Below are 23,765 nucleotides of genomic sequence, written 5' to 3'. Positions count from 1 at the left end.
ATGAACACTACTTTTCTAAGCTCCCTTGACACACAAAACATTTTATACATAGGCTTCACAGCCTGAGGATTACCTATTCTGACAAGAATTCTCTGTTCCAGCTACATCTGACAGCTGCATAAAGCATTCTGACTTCTGCCTCTGTTTGTATGCCATAAATGATACCAGCTCTAGTTCCTGTCCTAATCGAAATCTTCCTTCAAGGTTCAGCTAAGACCATATGAAAACCTTCCTTACAAAGCCCAAGCTCAATGAGTACATCCCCTTTATTTTCTGAACTACATTTATTGTTAAGATGATCATGAAGGTAGACAAACTAATTGTCTCACAGTTACTATTTCTTGTGGCATAGTACTGCCTTCTTAATGAGCAGACAAATCCCCTGAGGACAGATTATGCCTCTTTCCTTGGTCTTCCTGGTTATACCAGACAAGTTTTCAACAGTTTCATTAAATCTGACTTTTCAGAATTTAAAAAAGGTTTAAGCAAAAACACTAGTACTCACTTACACAAGAACTTCTCAAACTGCTATCCAGCTCAACACTGATGTGGGACATGTCCTTCTGGGCTATTCATCTCCTATGCTAGCGAAAACAACCCTATTTTCTTTTGGGGAATGCTCTCCCTGCCTCTATGACTGTATTCATGTTGTGAAGATAAGTCCAGGTACTGGCCACAAAAAATGAAAAGGCTAGGTCCTCCTTGCATCTCAGTATACCAACAATCTATACCAATTAACACCCCTTTCTTGGTCCTGAATTTTGAATTAATATTCAAGAACAGAAAGAATGATTGGAGGCCACTATCTCAGTAGCAACAGGGTAACTAGGCATTCCCTGCTATAACCTTGTGGCTGTTTCCTCTGAAATGCCACTAGTTCTTACCCCTTTTAAAGTCTGGTACAAGTCTTTTGTCCCCTCATATGGCTTACAATAAAGTCCTTTTGTGTAAGCTAGACAGCAACCCCTAATCAAACATGATTCCCCAAATGTTAATACCCATATAAATGAACAAAAGAGGAAGGCCTTGGAAATCTAGCTTCTTAGTGCCGTCAGTAAAATGGTGTACAGTGTGACTCTCCAAAAGAGTGAGTTAGGAGGTGGGGTTTTGCTAATCTACTAGATATAAGAGAATACCGCTTTCTTCCATGAAACATCCCATTAGCATTTGTAGGAACTATTGTAAAACAGAATACTGTAGATAAATAGGGGGAGTCAGAAAAAACTTTTTCTTAGAAAAAAAAAATCAAAGAAGACTCTCTATTTAACATCAAAGAATAGGAATCAAAAGCTAGAAACCAAATGAACTTACCTGAAAGTTTAAACTATAGAACAATTTTGAGATCAGGATCAGTGAAGAAAACAGAATCCTCAGGGCAGAGGCATCATTTGCATGGGTACTACAGAGTTCAATAGTGGCCTTGGAAAGGAATTTAGCAACATGGTTTAAGTGCATTGTAAACCTAGCTTGCTGATCTTAGTGAAACAGCCTTGCACTAAGCTGAGACTATTCATATTTCTTTTCCAAAATTTGGCTTTTGAATAGTAGTATACAGTCACTTAAGGAATTCTAAAATACAAGTATGTATTTTTGAATTTTTTATAATGGTAGTAGAAAGTCCAATGTTAATATCCTAAACTGTATCCTCCCGATCTGTGCATATATAAAAATATATTACACAAAACTATCTTTATATGCTCTTAATTAAACAATTCCTTTGCTACTTGGTATTTAGGTTGTTTCCAATACTTTATTACTCTAAATGCAATTAACAGGTTTTACTGGTCAGGCGCAGCGGCCTGTAATCTCAGTACATGCCTGTAATCTCAGTTCTTTGGGAGGCCAAGGCAGGGGATCACCTGAGGTCAGGAGTTTGTGACCAGTCTAAGCAACATGGTGAGAACCTGCCTCTACTAAAAATCAAAAATTAGCGGGGTGTGGTGGTACACGTCTGTAATCCTAGCTACTTGGGAGGCTGAGGCAGGAAGATCACTTAAACCCAAGAGACAGAGTTTGCAGTGAGCTGAGATTGCGCCACTCCACTGCACTCCAGCCTGGGCGACAAAGCAAGACTGTCTCAAAAAACAAAAAAAACAAAAACGAAAACCCAAACAGAATCAGGTTTTACGTTATGCATACCTTCAATTCTTACGGTCTGAAATTCTAGACATGTATTACCAAGGCAACACAGTATGCAGGTTTGGAAGCCCAACAGGCCAGTATACAACACAAGCTGTTACTCATAAGGAGCAACACTTTAAGAAAGCAAGTCATTTTACTCTGAGCCCCAACTTCCTTATCATAATGTGGGACAAATGCTTACCTCCAAAAGAGAGTATGAGAATTAAATGAAAAATACACAAAAAAGGTCCTAGTACTTTGTACACACCTACCATGCAAAAGACACTCAACAAACATCATTTCCTTTATCCTACAGTTAGGAAATATGAATATTAAGGTTTTCTTAATAAAAAGCCAAACTCCAAAAAGCTAATACTATTTATAACCCAATGAACAGGACACCAGAGTGTTCATTTCACTATGCTCTTTTTGTTTTTTGAGACAGAGTTTTGCTCGTGTTGCCTAGGTTGAAGTGCAACGGCACAATCTCAGCTCACTACTACCTCCGCCTCCAGGGTGCAAGTCATTCTCCTGCCTCAGCCTTCCCGAATAGCTGGGATTACAGGCATGTGCCACCAAGTCCATCTAATTTTATATTTTTAGTAGAGACAAGGTTTCTCCCTATTGTTCAGGCTGGTCTTGAACTCCTGACCTAAGGTGACCTGCCCACCTCGGCCTCCCGAGGTGCTAGGTTTACAGGCGTGAGCCACCACACCCAGCCAGTCTGACCTTTAACATCTTAAAAAAGAAATTTAAAAATCTTTGCCAATCCAATAGGTGAAAACAAATGATATAATTTTGTTCAATCTTAAAGATATAAATGTACCACCAGTGAGATACCCTAACTATGAAAAACCCTGTGTACACTGTACATTTTATTACATTTATTACTGATTATCATACAAACTTGCTTTTTCAAAATAAGAAATAAATAGCTTTTCTGGAGTCAACAAAACTAGATTTGAGATCTGGCTCTCTCTTTATCAGCTGTGTCATACTGAATCCTCTTACTAGGTAAAATGGGTTAATAATACATTTCTTGCGGCCAGATGTGGTGGCTCATGCCTGTCATCCTAGTGCTTTGAGAGGCTGAGGTGGGTGAATGCTTGTTAGCTTAGGAGTTCAAGACTGGCCTGGGCAACATGGTAAAACCCCATTCCATTAAAAATATGAAAAAGTAGGGCCGGGCGTGGTGGCTCACACCTATAATCCCAGCACTTGGGGAGGCCAAGATGGGCAGATCACCTGTGGTCAGGAGTTCGAGACCAACCTGGTCAACACAGCAAACCCTGTCTCTACTAAAAATACAAAAATTAGCTGGGCATGGTGGTACCTGCCCGTAATCCCAGCTACCTGGGAGGCTGAGGCAGGAGAATCGCTTGAACCCAAGGAGCAGAGGCTGCAGTGAGCCAAGATCGTGTCACTGCCTGGGCAACAAGAGTGAAACTCCATCTCGGAAAAAAAAAAAAAAAAAGCAAAAAGGCTTGGTGGCGTGTGCCTGTAGTCCCAGCTACTCAGGAGGCAAAGGTGGTAGGATCACTGGAGCCAAGGAGTTCTGGACTTTACTGTGCTATGTCAATCGGGTGTCTGCACTAAGTTTGGCATCAATATGGTGACCTCCTGGGAGCAGGAGAACACCAGGTTGCCTAAGGAGGGGTGAACCAGCTCAGGTGGGAAATGGAGCAGGTCAAAACTCTTGTGCTGATCAGTAGTGGGATCGTGCCTGTGAATAGCCAATGCACTCCAGCATGGGCAACACAGCAAGACCCTGCCTCTCTTAAAAAAAAGAAAAAGAAAAAAAAACTATATATATATTTATTTCAATCTCACAGTATTCTCACGAAGGCCAGGAACACATTTAGGAAAGTATCTTGTACTCTGTAAAATGTTGCATAAATATGTAAATTAATTAAATTCCAAACACAGCCAAATAAAAATATGTATCTCTTCCTTTAGAGAGACATACTCAAAATACTTGGGTGAAATGATATGATGTTTGGGATTTGCTTTTATAATATTCCTAGAAAGGGAACAGAGAAAAAGAAATGTTGCTAATCATTAAATTTGCATAATAATGGATGGGAGTTTACTATAGTACCTCTATTTCTATGCAGTTTTTAAATTTTTCGGCCAGGCACGGTGGCTCACGCCTATAATCCTGTGGATCACGAGGTCAAAAGATTGAGACCATCCTGGTCAACAAGGTGAAACCCTGTCCCTACTAAAAATACAAAAATTAGCAGGGCATGGTGGTGCGTGCCTGTAGTTCCAGCTACTCAGGAGGCTAAGGCAGGAGAATTGCTTGAACCCAGAAGGCGGAGGTTGCGGTGAGCCAAGATCATGCCATTGCACTACAGTCTGGGTAACAGTGAAACTCCATCTCAAAAAAAAAAAAAATTTCTAAAGAAATCCTCTAAACATTATCTATAAAATACGCTTTCAAAGCATTCTCTTAACATGTATACAGATATTCAAGCAATTTAAAACATTATTTCTAAAATATCAGCAAGATGCATTCCATACCTTAAAAAGATTAGTCAAAGGCAAGGCAAAGGCATCCAGAACAAGTTTAATTTCAGTCCATAACTCGTTTGACTTAAATTCATGACGATATCTAGAAAATTAAGGTAAAACAGGTAAATTTACAAGTTTTTTTTTGAGACAGAATCTCACTCTGTTGCCCAATCTGGAGTGCAGTGGCATGATCTTGGCTCACTGCAACCTCTACCTCCCAGGTTCAAGCTATTATCCTGTCTCAGTCTCCCGAGTAGCTAGGATTATGGGCAAACATCACCACACCTGGCTAGTTTTTTTTAGAATATTTTTAGCAGAGACAGGGATTCACCATGTTGGCCAGACTGGTCTCAAATTCCTGACCTCAGGCGATCTGCCTGGCTTGGCCTCCCAGAGTGCTAGGATTACAGACATGAGCCACTATGCCCGGCTGGTTTTCTTTTTAAAGGAATCAAGAAGTTTATCAATACTAAGTATTTCACGGGTAATAGAACAATATGAAATAAACATCTTAGCTGAGAAGAAACACAGTAGAGAAACTTATGCTCATTCCAAGATGATCACATTTAAAGGAATAACAAGTCAGAAAAACATAACTGTTTACACAAGCAAATAAAACTTTAAAAAAGTATTTTGAAAACATGAATCTAAGCATCAATACCTTTTAAATAATGAATGTGCAGTACGGAGGACTCCATTAATAACATGGAAATCTCCACTCTGAAAGCGATTCACCATCTCTGTCAACAAGTCAGGCCATTTCTGTGGAAAATCTTCTCTGCCAATAATGCTAATGGCATCACTTAACTGAGAGAGGAAAGGATTAATTAGATGAGGGCTTTACAGAGGAGCCAATTTAAAAAGCAGAGCGACATTACCTGTTTCTGAATTTGCTCTGGACTGCTAAGCATCAAGTGCACTATGTTGGCTTTAATGGCAACTCGATCGGCTTCACAAATTTTGTTTGGTTCATCTTCAACCTTAAAAGCAAAGCAGTAACTGAGGAAGTAACACAAAATCCATATTCATGTCCATATTGTTTTAGGTAAAACGTAACTGTTTTTAAAATTCCTAATTTTCTAAGAAAACCAAATAGATGGAAATTTGGTCTTTCTTCGGTTTCCTTGTACATGAATGGGTCACAGATTTTTTTTTCAATTATCTGATTGATAGTGTGAACCCTTTCCCCAGAAAAATGTACATTCCCAGTGCGCCACTGCATCCAGCTAATTTTTGTATTTTTAGTAGATACAGGATTTTACCATGTTGGCCAAGCTGGTCTTGAACTACTGACCTCAAATGATCTGCCTGCCTCAGGCTCCCCAACTGCTGGGATTAGAGGCATGAGCCACCGCGCCCAACCTTTTTTTTTGAGACTGGGTTTCTATTTGTCACCCATGCTGGACTGCAGCAAACAACCTTGGCTCACTGCATCCTTGACCTCCCAAACTCAGGCAATCCTCCCACCTCAGCCTCCCAGGGAGCTAAGACCACAGATGCACACCAGACATCACCACTCCTGGCCAAGTGTTAAATTTTTTTTGAGACAGAGGTCTCACTTTGTTGCCCAGGCTGATTTGAAACTCCTGGCCTCAAGCAATCCTCCCTCCTCAGCATCCTAAAGTGCTGGGATTACAGGCATAAGCAACTACACCCAGCCCTCTATGAAAATTTCTTGACCATTACTCGTTGGAATGCATCCCAGATTCTAGAAGTCTCACTAGTTTTACAAATCAAAATAGAGGGCTAGTATGTCTATCAGTAGAGAGATGATGCACTTTTAAACATTCTAAGATTTAAAAGACAGTGTCTGGCTCTGCTGCCCAAGCTGAAGTGCAGCGGCATGATCCAGCTCATTGCAATCCCTGTTTCTTAGGCACACATGATCCCCCATCTCAGCCTCCTGATAGCTGGAACTACAGAGTGCACTACTATGCCTGGCTAATTTTTTGTAAAGATGGGGTATCTCACTTTGTTGCCCAAGCTGGTCTCGAATTACTGAGCTCAAGCAATGGGCCCACCTTAGCCTCCCAAAGTGCTGAAATTATAGGTGTGGACCACCATGCCCAGGCTCTTTCTAAGATTTCCTTAACACTCATAGATACTTGAGAAATTATATAGGCTTAAAACAGTATTTACTGTCTCTTTCATGGAATAAGAAAGAAAGGAAGACTCTAAAAAGTTTTTGAGCAGGTTTAAGGTTGACTTTTGAGAAAAAATGATGATTTTTGTCAACTACTAATACTTTATAACATCATAATTGCTATCACTATAAAAAAAAATCCTCATCTTTTTCTCTGTCATGAGGCAGGCCTTCTCAACCTCAGTATCACTGACATTGTGGCTCAGATAATTCTTTATTGTAGGAAGACATCTTGTGCACTGTGCAGCATCCCTGGTCTCTACCCACTAGATTCCAGTAGCAACCCCCAGCTATGATGTCTACAAATACATTGCCAAATGTCACGTGGTAAGCAAAACTGCCTCCGACAGAGAACCACTAAGGTAGGGGGGGAAAAATGCCTGTTTCTTAATTTATAATTTACTAATCATTAAACCTGTTACAAAATAGGTTTAATCTCAAAATTAGAATATATATACATATTCCACAAGACATAGGGCAAAATACCTTATCAAAAATTTGAAATCTGGTTGGGTATGGTGGTTCACATCTGTAATCCCAGCACTTTGGCAGGCTGAGGTAGGCAGATCACCTGAGATAAGGAGTTCAAGACCAGCCTGGCCAACATGGTGAAACCCCATCTCTACTAAAAATAAAAAACTTAGCTGAGCATGGTAGTAAGTGCCTGTAATCCCAGCTACTTAGGAGGTTGAGGCAGGAGAATCGCTTGAACCTGGGAGATGGAGGTTGCAGTGAGTCCAGATTGCACCATTGCACTCCAACCTAGGCAATAAGAGTGAAACTCCATCTCAAAAAAAAAAACAAAAAAACAAAAAAAGAAAGAAATTTAAATTATTTTGCATTCTGCAAATTTTCTATGTATCTGATTTCTTCTCAGCTTTAATTTTCCAACAGAAATCACTTCATTTATTCAGACTGTCTTCCCACATCTCTTCACTAGGCAGCGAATAAAGAGTGAATTCCAACCATAATGGTGACTAAGACCAAGTCTCACTCCCTGTCAACCTCAGGTATAAATAAAGCTTCTGGAAGCTTTGGAAAAGGTTCCTGTTTAATTTTATCTTTGATCCATATTTGAATCTTTCTTTCTTTTTTCTTTTTGAGACAGGTCTCATTCTGTCACAATGGCTAGAGTACACTGGTGCAATCAAAGCTCATTGCAGCCTTAAACTCCTGGGCTTAAGCGATCCTCCTGCCTCAGCCTCCAGAGTAGCTGAAACTACAAGTCCGTGCCTTATCTTTGAAGAACTGCTTATATCAACCTTATAAACATACAGGGTATTAAATTATATATTCACAAAATACTTACAATTCTCCAGTTTCTTTTAATATAGTTTTTGAATGTCACGGAAGCACATACTTTGATAACATTATCTTGAGACTTCTCCAGCAATGTTAAAAGCAACAGTGGATAATTCTGATTTCCTTCCACAGATTCAAGAAATTTCTCAGCTGTAAAAGAATTTTCATGTTAGAAGACTAAAATAAAAATCTTTCCACCTAATATATATATGTACTATGTATATCTTTAATTCAAGAATCAAAGAAGAAAAGATTAAGTTATTTGTGGGTTTACAGGGCCTTTTCTTATCTATTAAGTGGATTATATATAATGTTATATTAAACTTCTATAATTCTTCAGTTTTCAAATCACTTTACCATTTATTAACTTACATGTTTCTCACAAACCTAAAAGTGGCCTAATTAGATGATCATCTCATCTGTGGGAGAAGCTGCTTCCCAGAGAGATTAAGACTTCATATACTCATGTCTTATTCCAGAAAAGAGTATTATTAGTACTATTAGAGGTAATTTTTTTTTTTTTTTTGAGAGGGCATTTCACTCTCATTGCCCAGGCTGGAGTGCAATGGCATGATCGTAGCTCACCGCGACCTCTGCCTCCCAGGTTCAGGCGATTTTTCTGCTGCAGCCTCCCGAGTAGCTGGAATTACAGACATGCGCCACCATGCCCAGCTAATTTTTTTGTATTTTTAGTAGAAACAGGGTTTCTCGGCCGGGCGCGGTGGCTCAAGCCTGTAATCCCAACGCTTTAGGAGGCTGAGGCGGGTGGGTCACGAGGTCAAGAGATCGAGACCATCCTGGTCAACATGGTGAAACCCTGTCTCTACTAAAAATACAAAAAATTAGCTGGACATAGTGGCATGTGCCTGTAATCCCAGCTACTCAGGAGGCAGAGGCAGGAGAATTGCCTGAACCCAGGAGGCGGAGGTTGCGGTGAGCTGAGATCGTGCCATTGCACTCCAGCTTGGGTAAAAAGAGCAAAACTCTGTCTCAAAAAGAAAGAAACAGGGTTTCCCCATGTTGGTTAGGCTGGTCTTGAACTCCTTACCTCAGATGATCTGTCTGCCTCAGCTTCCCAAAGTGCTGGGATTACAGGTGTGAGCTATTGTGCCCGGCTGCAATATTTCTTTTATAAGCCAGTGATGAAGAGTAAATGAGTCAATTCTTCCTAATATATATCATTATTAGATATATGGGTCCAGTGATTTACATATAAAAATATATAAAATTTCATTTAGTTGTCACTATTACCCAGAAAAGTAGGTGGCATTTTAAAAATCAAGGCACTAAGGTTAAGTAACTTATGCAAGATCACACAGCTAGGCTTCATCACTGAAAAAGTTTTAGTGCAGTCCTTATTCTACCTTAATGGCCCTAAGCTTTCTTGTTAAACTAAAATTTCTTAATACCAGGAATAAATTTATCAAAAAATTTTATCTAATAAATTCATCCAAAAATTTGAAAATATCCAAATATATTTTCAACCCAGATTATATTCTGGGATAAATTTCATAGGTTTAGTGATCACATGTGATGGCAGTATAGTATTTCTTTTAATTTTTTCTATCTTAAGATAGAAAATAAGATAGCTTTGTAAGGCAACACCCATTCCAAGATTCCAGTTTTTTTTTTTTTTGGAGACAGTTTTGCTCGTTACCCAGGCTGGAGTGCAACGGCGCAATCTCGGCTCACCGCAACCTCTGCCTCCCTGGGTTCAGACAATTCTCCTGCCTCAGCCTCCCGAGTAGTTGGGATTACAGGCACGCGCCACTGTGCCCAGCTAATTTTTTTAGTAGAGACAGGGTTTCACCATGTTGACCAGGATGGTCTTGATCTCTTGACCTCGTGATCCACCCGCCTCGGCCTCCCAAAGTGCTGGGATTACAGGTGTGAGCCACAGCGCCCAGCAATTCCAGTATTTTTTTGAAAAGTTAATTTCATGTATCATTTAACACCTTCCCTCTTTCTGATTGAGTCCCAAGAGTTTCACTGACATTTTCAAACTCGCCCCGCTTTGTATTCTTGAAGGATGAGGACTGTTACTGAAAAATGTTTTTCACGAAGGAACATACTATGGTTTTGTATGAATACAGAAGGATTTGTTTCCTCCACTTAGTAGCCAGCATTTGGCAGAGGGCATCACATTTCACCCACGATTTGGGAAAAAGCTCATATAGATTACCAAGTCTCTTTCCTAAATTGTAATCATATGCAGGAAGTGAGTTTGAGTCTGCTCCTTTCTGTGTTTATTTCTTTCAACTTACCACAGTATTCATACGCATGTTTCTGCACACTCAAGGAGTCTCAAAAGATCCATGCCACTGTCACATCTCAATAAAGAAGCACAATAGTTTCTGTAAGCTGGGATCCACTACACCTCTCCACCTCCACATCTAGCTCCATTAAGATGCTGCATCAGGGCTGGGCGCGGTGGCTCAAGCCTGTAATCCCAGCACTTTAGGAGGCCGAGGCGGGTGGATCACGAGGTCAACAGATCAAGACCATCCTGGTCTACATGGTGAAACCCTGTCTCCACTAAAAATACAAAAAAAATTAGCTGGGTATGGTGGCGCGTGCCTGTAATCCCAGCTACTCGGGCGGCTGAGGCAGGAAAATTGCCTGAACCCAGGAGGCGGAGGTTGCGGTGAGCCGAGATCGCGCCATTGTACTCCAGCCTGGGTAACAAGAGCGAAACTCCGTCTCAAAAAAAAAAACAAAGATGCTGCATCAGTCTAGTTAGTCAGTCAGTCTCAATCCCTGAGAACTGCTATGTTCCTAACTTCCCAGAAACACCAGTTTATTTTTATACTCTGTGCTGAATTCATAAAGCCACACAACCCTCGTCTCACACACTATTAAAAAAATAATTTGTAATAGTGTTGGCAATGGCTTTCTTTGAAAGTCTAAGAAGATTAGAGGCATTATTAACTTCCCTTTATCCAGGAAAACATATTACTTCTTTACACACTAAAAGAAAAACCAATTTTCCCTTTCAGAAATCACAGACTTTTCTAGAAAAGGATGTATGCACTAACATATTCATGATTCTATTCATCATACATAATGTATAATATAACAAATAAAGATTAGAGTCTTCATGAAACCCTTCCAAAATCCTCTATATGAGCATGCACATCAGTAAGTTTTGAAGAAACAGGTTAAGAGCATTTCTGGTTAGTATGGCCCATATTAAGGATCAATAACTGACTGCTCACAAGATATATCTGGCCCAGAAGTAGTTTGGTTTGCATTGTATTAAAAAAAAAAAAAAAATTTTTTTTTTTTTTGAGAGGAAGTCTCACTCTGTCACCTAGGCTGGAGTGTAGTGGGGCTATCTTGGCTCACTGCAACCTCTGCCTCCTGGGTTCAAGCGATTCTTCTGCCTCAGTCTCCTGAGTAGCTGGGATTACAGGTGCATGCCACCATACCCGAATAATTTTTGTATTTTTAGTAGAGATGAGGTTTTGCCATGTTGCCCAGGCTGGTCTCAAACTCCTGACCTCAGGTAATCTGCCCTCCTCAGCCTCTCAAAGTGCTGGGATTACAGGTGTGAGCCACCACATCTGGTCATTTTTTTTAAAAAGATCTCCCTCTGTTACCCAGGCTAGAGGGCACTGACACAATCATTTCACTGCAGCTCTGACCTCATGGGTGTAAGCAATGCTTTTGCCTCAACTTCCCCAGTTGCTAGGACTACAGGCACACATCACCACACCTGGCTAATTTTTTTTTTTTGTCAGACAGTCTCATTCTGCTGCCCAGGCTGGAGTGGAATGGCATGATCTCGGCTCACTGTGTCCAGGTTCAAATGATTCTCCTGCCTCAGCCTTCTGAATAGCTGGGATTACAGGTGTGTGATACCATGCCCAGCTAATTTTTGTATTTTTAGTGGAGACGGGGTTTCACCATGTTGGTCAAGCTGGTCTCAAACTCCTGACCTTGCGACCCACCCGCCTCGGCCTCCCAAAGTGGGATTAAGGCGTGAGCCACCACACCCAGTCTACCTGGCTAATTTTTAAATTTTTTGTAGAGACAGGGTCTTGCCATGTTGCCCAGACTGATCTTCCTGCCTTGGCCTCCGAAATTACCGGTATTAAAGGCATGAACCACTATGCCTGGCCGTGTTTCTACATTTTTTGAAATTACTTGCTAACATTTAAAAATGAAGGCACTTCATATAAACATCCTTATTTTTCAATCAAAATGGGAAATCTGATCTTGCAAAACTAGTCTGAATCCCCAGAATTAGCTAGTTCTAAAAAATACTTGCTACTTAACCAGGGCATGTATTCTCCTGATATTACCAGTCTCCACTTGGCTCCCTCATTTAACTTAACATCTGAGTCCTGTGAACACCTGAGTTTGAAATTGTAATTCTAAGTTTTTAATGGAATCTCGTCAAATTCAGGAAGAAAAAAAAAAACTCTAGGTCTTAAAACATTTTAATTAAATCTAAATCAACAGCAAGATTAGGAGACATTAACTGATTACTTGGTTTCTTTCACTTAATCAGTTTTTAGGCAATTACTCTCCTCCTTATGCCCTAATTATTTTATATCTACAGCAGGCAGGTTTTAAGTGGGTATTTTGGAAAAGGTCAAAGAACAAAGCATTCTAAACATGTCAGTACCTTTTCCTCCCTCAACTAGTACTTTTTAATCCCAGAAGATGCCAAATAAAAGCTACTCAGAAAAGAAACAACATACCATGGTATAGCAGCTGTAACATAAATTATGCTTGAGAACCCAAGGGTGAATCTTTTAAAAATATTTTTATAAGGAGGCAGATAATACATAGATTTCTTTCACCTGTCCTTAAGGAATTAACCAAAAAACATTTATTTTCTTTACCTGGACGTCTGATGGCAGGATCAGGATCAAGGGTTTTCTTTAAATATTCTGTTAGTGTTTGCAAATTTGCATCGCTGAGCTCCATTGGTATAGGATCTAAAATAAAAAATGAGGTTTGGGTAACTAGTCACTTAAGGAAAAAGTGATTTACATATAAAAATCTGTTTATATTGTAGGTCTTTCTCTCGGAAAGTCATTTGTTCGTTGTTTTTTTATGGGTAATAAACCTGACTCTGACACAAGAGTCCCAGAAAATAAGATGTGCCTCTCCCCCACCAGCCAAATTAATAGTGACACAATTTTGTGATAAGGGAGAAAAAAAAAAACCCTAATTTCGAAAAGACAGTCATAGAAAAACAAAGTTGAATGACTGCTTGAAGGCACCAAGAAGTCTATACGATTTAACACTATGGCCAAGGGCTAAAAGAGGGTAAAAAAAAAAAAAAAAAAATCACTAGAGGGACTTATTAAAAAAGCCCCACAAGGAGGCCGGGCGTGGTGACTCAGGCCTGTAATCCCAGCACTTTGGCAGGCTGAGGCAGGTGGATTGCTTGAGCTCAGGAGTTGGAGACCAGCCGGGGCAACATGGCGAGACCCCATCTCTACCCCATCTCTACCAAAACCACACAAAAATTGAAGCCAGGCATGGTGGCTCATGCTTGTAAACCCAGCACTTTGGGAGGCTGAGGCAGGTGGATCACATGAGGTCAGTAATTTGAGACCAGCCTGACCAACATAATGAAACCGTCTCTACTAAAAATACAAAAATTGGCTAGATGTGGTGGTGGGAGCCTGTAATTCCAGTTACTTGGGAGGCTGAGGCAGGAGAATTCCTTGAACCCAGGAGGCAAAGGTTGCAGTGAGCCGAGATCGCACCATTGCACTGCAGCCTGGTACATAATGGCAATAAGGGCGAAAATCCATCTCAAAACAAACAAAATCAAAAAATTAGCCAGGTGTGGTGGTATGCGCCTTTGGTCCCAGCTACTCAGAAGGCTGAGGTGGGAAGACTGCTTGAGTTTGGGGGCAAAGACTGCAGTGGAGTGCCACACTGCACTCCAGCATGGGTGACAGAGCAAGACTCCATCCCCCCTGCCCCCCGCCCTAACACACAAAAAGCCCCACAATGAGAAATTAAAATTTTAACCACCAAATAAATATCCCACATAAAGTTCTGAGAGTAAAAGAAGAATAAATTCCTTCATCTACAACATGCAATTGCAAATACTAAAAACAATGCTAAGAATTTGCATCTAGGGAGATAATTCTAGAGTTCAGATGATGACAGCTAAGGTTATAAATCTAGACATTTTCATATTTAAAGCTTAAACAAAATGAAATCACAGAATATGCTTATGACTGACCAAAAAACTTCACATCTAACAGATTACAAATTTAAAAAAATTTTTTTTGTAGAGACAAGGTCTCACTATGTTGTCCAGGCTGGTCTCAAACTCCTGGACTCAAGTGATCCTCCTGCCTTGGCCAACCAATGTGCTAGGTTTACAGGTGTGAGCCACTGTGCCCAGCACATAAATTTTAAGCTAACTAAATGGTCTACGTTGATTTAACTAGTAACAACATAGGCTAAGAAATACACAGTTCAAGACATTTATTGTACAACACAGTGACTATAATAATTGTATCGTATTCTTGAAAATTGCTGGGTATATTTTAAGTGCTTTCACCACCAAAAAAACCCAAGTATGTGAAGTATATATATGTTAATTAGCTTGATTTAGCTATTCTACAATGTATACATACTTCAAAACATGCACACCACAAATACATATAATTTGGTCAATTAAAAATGGGGAATAAAAGGGAGTCTGAACCTATCCAATTAAACGGAAAATGAAAAAAAAAAAAAAAAACCCACACACAAAAACAGCACATACACAGAGTACAAGTGTCAGATGCGCATGATTACCAACAGACCACAAATCCTGGGAATCTTACCAATGAAGCTTTATTGTCTTCAACTTGTTGGTGAGTTGATGAAATTAGGTGCAAATTGAGGGAACTTTTTGGGCGTGACAGAGTGTTCTAAAATTGACTGTGGTGACACATGCATAACCTATATAAATTTACTATAATTTCCCAAACAGTTCACTTAAAATGGAAAAGTCTTAAAGTATGTAAATTGTACTTCAATAAAGCTATCTTAGGCCGGTAATCCCAGCACTTTGGGAGGCTGAGGGAAGCAGATAGATCACCTGAGGTTAGGAGTTTGAGACCAGCCTAGCCAACATGGTGAAACCTTGTTTATACTAAAAATACAAAACTAGCTGAGCGTGGTAGCGTGCACCTGGAATCCCAGTTATTTGAGTAGCTGAGGCAGGAGACTCTCTGGAACCTGGAGGAAGAGGTTGCAGTGAGCCAAGATTGTGCCACTGCACTCCAACCTCTCAAAGAGTGAAACTCTCCCTCAAAAAAAAAAAACAAAAACAAACCTGTTTTTGAAAACTCCACTTATGCTTAGATCCCATTAGGCAGCTTTTAGATATACAGCCACATGTAGATGGGAAAGTGGAGCCCTTTCAGGGAAACCATGCAACAATTAACGAGAGGCTTCTATGAAAAAGAAAAAAGTTAAACACACAATTTTTGTAAAATGTAAAAAAGCTCCGTCGAAAAAGGTCAAAGATACCATAATTCAAAGTATGCAAAAAAAAAAACTTCACAGACATCCAAATATATAGTAAACTAAAAACACACTCTAAATGTAGAACAGTGATAACATCTAGGTGATGGATATAAGGAGGGTTTTATTCTTTTCCTATTTTTCTAATCTTACAATCACCTATATGTATTATACATTTACAGTCAGGAATTTTAAAAATTTTGTTTTTTTTTTGAGAGAGTCTTCCTCTATGGCCCAGAATGGAGTGCAAGAGCACAATCACAGCTCACCACAGCCTCTCGAGTAGCTGGGACTAGAGGTCCAATCAACCATACCTGGCTAAGTTTTATATTTTTTTGTAGAGATGGGGTTTCACCACATTGTGCAAGCTGGTCTCGAACTCCTGACCTGAAGCAATCTTCCTGCCTCAGCATCCCAAAGCACCGGATTACAGGCATGAGCCACCACCCAGGACACATTTTATTTATTTTTAAAATGTCTACAGCAATATGCAATCAAGTTCCTGCCCTTGAAGGAGCTTCCTAATAGTCTGGAAGATAAGACACAACTGAAATGCCAAGTTCAGGCCTATATACCCTTTACTAAAGTGATGAAATCCAAAAATCGATAAACTGAAAGTTTTTTTTTTTTTAAAAAACAAGTTTGTAGCAAACTCACTTAGCAAAACCAGCCTGAACTGTCTGAGGCTATCAACATAGATTTATCTCACTTAGTATACAAATTTGTTTCACTAAAGAAATATCAGTATGTTTCGTTACAGGGTGCTACCCCCAGGCCCCACTGGGCATGTTGCGTTTGGTGCATCCAAAAAAAATTCCAGATTCTGAAACTTCTGTCCCCTGAAGTGCCAAATGAATCACAAAGACAACGCCTTAAGTGTTAGGAGGTTCAGAAGGGTGTCACCAGGTTATGCGGCCATCCAATATTTCCCAGAGCCTGAGCCTTGAGCTGAACTTTGAGAATAGTGGACTAGGAGATCAAGATCAAATCATATAGCTTCCTCCATACTTGGCTGAAGAGTGCCATGATTTAATGTATGGGGAAGACATGAAGGTTTTCTCAAGTGGGTAAAAATGTAAGGAAAGTGTAGAGGAACTTTGGGCTGGTGATGGTTTGCACAATGGGGGAGATGTCACATTTATGAAACACGCACACAATGCTATATGTTTTCATAGGCTTCGTGTCATTTATTCCACACAACCATCTTATATACAAAGAAGGGCATTCAGGTTGACTAAGTCACACATAGTTAATACATAAAGATCAGATTCAAATCAGTTCAACTCCTCTTTCTACTACCCAAGGCTGCCTCTTAGGTGCAAATGAGAGAGAGGACTTACCTGGAGTGAACACACTCACAACAAAAAGGCTGATGTGAAAAGAGGGCAGCCAGAGGACTACTGGGCAGCAGGGAGCCAGAAAATAAGAAAATATATCTAATGCGGTGCTTATGCAGGGCACTCCCAAATAGCAAGAAACACCAACCTTCTAAAGAGGATTATCTGTATTTGACCTGCTGCAGGTCCTTCCCCTTAATTAGAAAAATGTGTTTATCACAGGAAGTTAATGTTCTGATTGAGTAGATCCCACCACCTACCTAATCACTCCGTCTAATCCAGGGTGTACCACTCTATAGGTGTGAAGATCAAGTCTCATTAAACCACACATACAATCTATTGAGAGGCTACACCCTTTATAGTTTTTTTATATCATAAGTTTGGAAAATGCTACACATTATATCCTGCCCCACTTTGGAGATTCACAATACAAAAAGCACTTTAAACTCACAAAACTACTGGTTTACATCGATTAATCCACAGTCTCCATTGTTAGGAGGCCAAGGCAGGCAGATCACTTGAGCCCAGGAGTTCAAGACCTGCCTGGGCAACATGGCAAAACCCCATCTCTACTAAAAATACAAAATATTAGGCTGGGTGCAGTGGCTCACGCCTGTAATCCCAGCACTTTGAGAGGCCGAGGCGGGCAGATCCTGAGATCAGGAGTTCAAGACCAGACAGGCCAACATGGTGAAAAACTGTCTCTACTAAAAAATATAACAATTAGCTGGGCATGATGGCTCGTGTCTGTAATCCCAGCTACTTGGGAGGCTGAGGTAGGAGAATTGCTTGAACCAGGACCCGGGAGACGGAGGCTGCAGTGAGCCGAGATCATGCCACTGCACTCCAGACTGGGATACAGACAGAGCGAGACCCCATCTCAACAATGACAACAAAAAGGTGGCGTGCGCCTGTAGTCCCAGATACTTGGGAGGCTGAGGTGGGAGGATTGTCCAGTCTCTCCCATTATTTGGCTACAGAACCCCTTTTGAAAAGAACACACTTTGGAAAGCAATGATTTAATCCATTTATTTTCCTATGCCTTTCTTCTGTATTGAAATGCTGGATCAGTCACGAAATTATGGAAGTTTGGGCCAGGTGTGGTGGCTCACGCCTGTAATCCCAGCACTCTGGGAGGTCGAGATGGGCGGATAACCTGAGGTCAGTAGTTCAAGACCAGCCTGGCCAACATGGCGAAACCCCCTCTCTACTAAAAATACAAAAATTAGCCAGGCATGGTGGCACATGCCTGTAATCCCAGCTGCTCAGGAGGCTGAGGCAGGAAAATCACTTTAACCTGGGAGGCAGAGGTTGCAGTGAGCTGCGATTGTGCCACTGCACTCCAGCCTGAGAAATTCCGTCTCAAAAAGAAAAAAGTTAGTTTGCTGTGGCCAAGTTAAATTATTAACATCAGTGTATCTGAGTTAAAGAAAATTGGCCTTTGTCATATGTAAATTTATTTTCCCATGGGGATGCACACAAGGGGTGGGAGAAGATTTACAGATCTATTTGTCTTTAAAAAAAAAAAAAGAGAGAACAGGTGCAGTAGCTCCCATCTGTAATCCCAACACTTTGGGAGGCGGGGGCCGGCGGGTTGGGGATCACAAGGGCAGGAGTTTGAGACCAGCCTGGCCGACATGATGAAACTTCATCTCTACTAAAAACTAAAATAAGTCAGGTGCGGTGGCATATGCCTATAATCCCAGCTACTTGAGAGGCTGAGGCAGAACAATTGCTAGAACCCAGGAGGCAGAAGTTGCAGTGAGCTGAGATTGCACAATTGCACTCCAGCCTGGACAACAAGAGCAAAACTCCGTTCCAACCAAAAAAAAAAAGAAAGAAAAAGAGCCGGGGGTCATGTATTGTCCAGATTGGATTCTAACTCCTGAGCTCAAGCAATCCGCGTGCCTCAGTCTCTGGAATAGCTGGGACTACAAGCACATGCCACCACACAGCACTTATTTTGATTTTTATAAATTACACATCTCAATAAATCTGCATTTCACTTTCTTCATTATGTTTCTCTAGCACATGTATATTTCTCAACTAAAACTCCTTAGATTCCTCATAATTACTTGTATTAAACACCCAAACTCCTGCCCAGGAGTGGTGGCTGACATCTGTAAGCCCAGCAATTTGGGAGGCCAAGGCAGACAGATTGCTTGAGCCCGCTGGAGACCAGCCTGGGCAACACAGCAATACTCTGTCTCTACTAAAAATAAAAAAAATTAGCCAGGTGTGGTGGCACACACCTGTAGTCCCAGCAAGCTGAGGTCCCAGTGAGTTGTAATCATGCCACAGCACTCCAGCCTGGGCAACGGGAGTGAGACCTGTCTCCAACAAAACAAACAAAAAACCAAATCCCTTACCACAGCAAAGTCTACGCAATCTGGCATCTATTCACGTCATCTCCTATATCTTCTTGGCTCTTGCTACATTCCAGGCACAAAAGCCTTCTAACTAGCCACAAGAGTTCTCCCTGACCATAATAATGCTCATCCTCTAATTTGATAATGGGCACCATTCAGCTCTCAGCACACTGTCAACTCTTCAAAATGGTCTTCTATGACTACCTTCTATATCATCCTTGTTTTGCTGTGTTAGCAATTATCCTCATTTCAAACCATCTTCAACTTCTTTGTTGTCTCCCACACACACTAGACTGCAAGCTCCTGAGCGCAGGGACTTTTGTCTGTATGCTCAGGACCTTCAACATTACCTGGCACACAGTACATAGTAAGCATTTGTTGTATGAACTAAAGGATAAGTCACGACATGTCAGTCACCCAGCAAAATATGAGTTTCCCATAAACATTGGAGACTATCCCTTGAGGATCAATCATTAGCAGCCCCAACATGACATGGGAACTCACTTACATGAATGTCAGATAAATAAATGACCAACTTAACTGCCACAATTAAATTTCTGTTTATTCAAAAGTGCTTAAAGAAAGTGAATTTTTAGATTTGTTCTGGTCTGGCAGAATGGCTCATGCCTATAATCCCAGCGCTTTTGGGGGCTGAGGTGGAAGGACCACCTGAGGCTAGGAAATCAAGACCAGCGTGGGCAACACAGAAAGAACTATCTCTACAAAAAATAAAAGAATTAGCCAAGCATGGTGGTGAGCATTTGTAGTCTCAGCTGCTCTGGAGGATGAGGCAGAAGGATAAGTTAAGCCCAGAATTTTAAGGTTGCAGTGAGCGATGATCATGCCACTGCATTCTAACTTGGGCAACAGAGTGAGACTCTTGTCTCTGAAAAAAAGAGACAGATTTGTCCTATATTACCTGTTCAAACATGTGAGTGCTTATACTTTTGTTTCAGAGTTCTGTACGTACTGTTCCCTCTGCCCATGGAAAGCTACATGGTTCTCACTGCCCACTTCGTTCTCATTCAGGGCTTTTTTTTTTTTTTGAGACAGCGATCTTGCTCTGTCAACCAGGCTGGAGTGCAGTGCAAACATAACTCACCTCAGCCTCCAACTGTTGGGTTCAATGATATTCTCACCTCAGCCTTAAGTAGCTGGGATTACAGGTGTGTATATCTTGCCTGGCTAATTTTTTCATTTTTAGTAGAGATGAGGTGTTGCTATGCTGCCCAGGTTGGAAGGACTCTTTTCTTCTTTCTTTTTAAAAAGACAAAGTCTCTGGCCCAACACAATGGCTCACATCTCTAATTCCAGCACTTTGGGAGGCCAAGGTGGGTGGATCACGAAGTCAAGAGATCGAGATCATCCTGGCCAACATGGTGAAACCCCGTCTCTACTGAAAATACAAACAATTGTTGTGCGTGGTAGCACCCACCTGTAGCCTCAAGTACTTGGGAGGCTGAGGCAGAATTGCTTAAACCCAGGAGGTAGAGGTTGGAGTGAACCGAAATCGAGCCACTGCACTCCAGCCTGGCAACAGAGCAAGACTCCGTCTCAAAAAAAAAAAAAAAAAAAAAAAAAGACAAGAGTCTCATTCTAGACCGCCCAGGCTGGAGTGCAGTGTCATCTCAGCTCACTGCAGCCTCCACCTCTCAGGTTTAAGTAATTCTCCTGCCTCAGTCTCCCAAGTAGCTGCAACTACAGGTGCATGCCACCGAGCCCAGCTGATTTTTCTATTTATAGTAGAGATGGGCTTTCACCATGTTGGCCAGGCTGGTCTTGAACTCCTGACCTCAGGTGATCTGCCCTACTCCACTTTCAAAAGTGCTGGGACTACAGGTATGAGCCCCCGTGCCGGGTCTAGAAGGACTCTTTTCAAACGTCATCTTTTTTTCAGAGATGCCTTGCTGCACCATCCCATCTAAAAGAGCGTTCACCTCAGTTACACTCCATGCCCTTACTCTACTATTTTCCAGGTAGATTTTATCAGGCATATTAATTTCTTTGGTCATTTACTACGCTTCTCTCTTCACTAGATTGTAAACTCCACTGATAGTAGGGACTTTGTGCTTTGTTCACTGCTCTCTCCCTAGATCCTTACAACAGTGATGAGCACCTGTTATATATTTGTTGTACTATTGTAAAGAGCTAGATACCTCTGATTTTTCCATCAAAAATATTCTTCATCTTTATTTCGGTCAGTTGACTGTGTCAAATAAAAAGAGGTGGACACATTCTTCTAGATTCTAAAACCACAAGAGGCTGAGCAAGGTGGCTCACTCCTGTGATCCCAGCACTTTAGCAGGCCAAGAAGGGAAGTTCGCTTAAGCGCAAGGACCATTTGAGACCAGATTCAGCAACAATACTGAGACCCTTTCTCTACAAAAAATTCAAAAAATTAGCTGGGGTCAGTGGTGCCCTCTTATTGTCCTAGCTACTAGGGAAGCTGAGGCAGGAGGACTGCTTGAGCCGGGGAGGTCTAGGTTGCAATAAGCTGAGATCTTGCCACTGCACTCCAGTCTGGGTGACTGAGTAAAATCCTGTCTCCAAAGTTGAGGTGCTAGAGCAGGACTTTTTTTTTTTTTTTGAGACAGTCTCGTTCTGTCACCAGGCTAGAGTGCAGTGGCGCAATTTCGGCTCACTGCAACCTCCACCTCCTGGGTTCAAGCGATTCTCCTGCCTCAGCCTCCTGTGTAGCTGTGACAGCACCACCACACCCGGCTAATGTTTTGTATTTTAGTAGAAACAGTGTTTCACCATGTTGGCCAGGATGGTCTCCATCTCCTGACCTCGTAATCCACCCACCTAGGCCTCTGAAAGTGCTGGGATTACAGGCATGAGCCACCATGCCTGGCTGGATTAGGGCTATTTTTAAGTTAAAGTGGTAGGGCAAGGTGGCTCATGCCTGTAATCCCAACACTTTGAGAGGCCAAGGCAGGTGGATCACTTGAGGTCAGGAGTTCAAGACCAGCCTGACCAACATGGAGAAATCCTGTCTCTACTAAAAATACAAAATTAGCCAGGCATGGTGGCACATGCCTGTAATCCCAGCTACTCAGGAAGCTGAGGCAGGAGAATCGTTTGAACCCAGAGGTTGTGGTGAGCTGAGATCATGCTATTGCACTCCAGCCTGGGCAACAAGAGTGAAACTTTGTCTCAAAAAAAAAAAAAAAAAGTGAGGCCAGGCATGATGGCTCACATCTAAAATCCTAGCACTTTGGGAGGTGGATGGATCAACTGAGGTCGGGAGTTTGAGACCAGCCTGACCAACATGGAGAAACCCTGTGTCTACTAAAAATACAAAATTAGCCGAACGTGATAGCGCATGCCTGTAATCCCAGCTACTAGGGAGGCCAAGGCAGGAGAACCGCTTGAACCTGGGAGGCAGAGGTTGCGGTGAGCCAAGATTGTGCCATTGCACTCCAGCCTGAGCAACAAGTGTGAAAGTCCACCTCAAATTAAAAAAAAAAAGTGTGGGGTTACATAAATATACATGTTATAATCCCTCGAAGTTAAAATACTACACAGACTCTAGATCTTACTATTTTTTGAGACAAGGTCTGGCTGTTGCTCAGGCTGGAGGAATGCAGTGGTACAATTTTGCCTGAAACCTCAGCCTCCTGGGTTCAAACCATCCTCCTACCTCAGCCTCCCAAGTAGCTGGGACTACAGGCACACACCACCACTGGCTAATTTTTGTAGACAGGGGTTCCCATGTTCCCCAGGCTGGCATGGAACTCCAGAGCCCAAGTGATCCGCCCACCTTGGCCTCCAAATATTATTCTTTGGGAATACTCTTTAAGAACTAAGCATGTCAACAAATCCTTTTTATATTGCCTTACTGATAAAGTCTATAAAACCAAATTCTAAGCTTATCCTTGATTTGAGAAAATAAGTGAAATCAGTGACTTTTAGAGAACCTTCTATAGGTATTCACAATTATCAACAAGATCAACGTCTAATTATCTTATTTGACTACCCTCTGAAATATTAGCAATATATAAATGCAAAAAGTGTTACTGATCTAAAATGACTCAAACTAGAAACAAAAAACTCATTTTGGCCAAGTGGGGTGGTTCATGCCTGTAATCCCAGCTCTTTGGAAAGCTGAGGTTAGCAGATTGCTTGAGTCCAGGAGTTTGAGACTAACCTGAGCAACATGATGAAACCCCATCTCTACAAAAAATACACAAAAATTAGTTGAGTGTGATGGTGCACGCCTGTAGTCTTACATACTGGGGAGTCTGAGGCAGGAGGATGGCCTCAGCCCAGGTCAGCCTAGGCAACAGAGTGAGATGGCGTCTCGAAAAACAAAACAAAACAAAAAACAGAGAGAGAGAAGAATTCATTTTATCACCTTTAAATAAGAGGGTGATACTTTTCTTTTCTTTTTTTTTGAGACCGAGTTTCACTGTTGTCACCCAGACTGGAGTGCAATGGCACGATCTCGGCTCACCGCAACCTCCACCTTCTGGGTTCAAACAA

At 41.4% G+C, this 23,765-nt stretch overlaps 1 protein-coding gene and 1 long non-coding RNA gene across 4 annotated transcripts in view; one reads left to right on the top strand and one right to left on the bottom strand.

The window, feature by feature from the left end:
• Nucleotides 1-8,019, top strand: part of LOC144582484 (uncharacterized) — a 44,489-nt gene extending 36,470 nt beyond the window's left edge. Inside the window, exons 2-3 of the long non-coding RNA XR_013535220.1 lie at nucleotides 7,719-7,788; nucleotides 7,887-8,019. This is a non-coding gene — a long non-coding RNA (uncharacterized LOC144582484). The remainder of the gene's footprint in view (nucleotides 1-7,718; nucleotides 7,789-7,886) is intronic.
• CSE1L (chromosome segregation 1 like) overlaps nucleotides 1-23,765 on the bottom strand; it is a 57,215-nt gene that overhangs the window by 29,546 nt on the left and 3,904 nt on the right. For 2 of the 3 annotated variants that reach the window (XM_002747631.6, XM_003732839.6), the window contains exons 2-7: nucleotides 12,931-13,026; nucleotides 8,088-8,230; nucleotides 5,514-5,615; nucleotides 5,297-5,442; nucleotides 4,645-4,735; nucleotides 1,312-1,419 (exon numbers count right to left, since the gene is read on the bottom strand). In XM_002747631.6, coding sequence (XP_002747677.1) covers nucleotides 1,312-1,419; nucleotides 4,645-4,735; nucleotides 5,297-5,442; nucleotides 5,514-5,615; nucleotides 8,088-8,230; nucleotides 12,931-13,015 — 675 coding nt within the window. In that variant the 5' untranslated portion in view covers nucleotides 13,016-13,026. The remainder of the gene's footprint in view (nucleotides 1-1,311; nucleotides 1,420-4,644; nucleotides 4,736-5,296; nucleotides 5,443-5,513; nucleotides 5,616-8,087; nucleotides 8,231-12,930; nucleotides 13,027-23,765) is intronic. The other variant, XM_078371905.1, reaches the window with a different exon arrangement.

The sequence above is a fragment of the Callithrix jacchus genome, chromosome 5, assembly GCF_049354715.1.
Source record: "Callithrix jacchus isolate 240 chromosome 5, calJac240_pri, whole genome shotgun sequence".
NCBI classification, from domain to species: Eukaryota; Metazoa; Chordata; class Mammalia; order Primates; family Cebidae; genus Callithrix; species Callithrix jacchus.
This window is presented reverse-complemented; position numbering and strand designations above follow the sequence as displayed.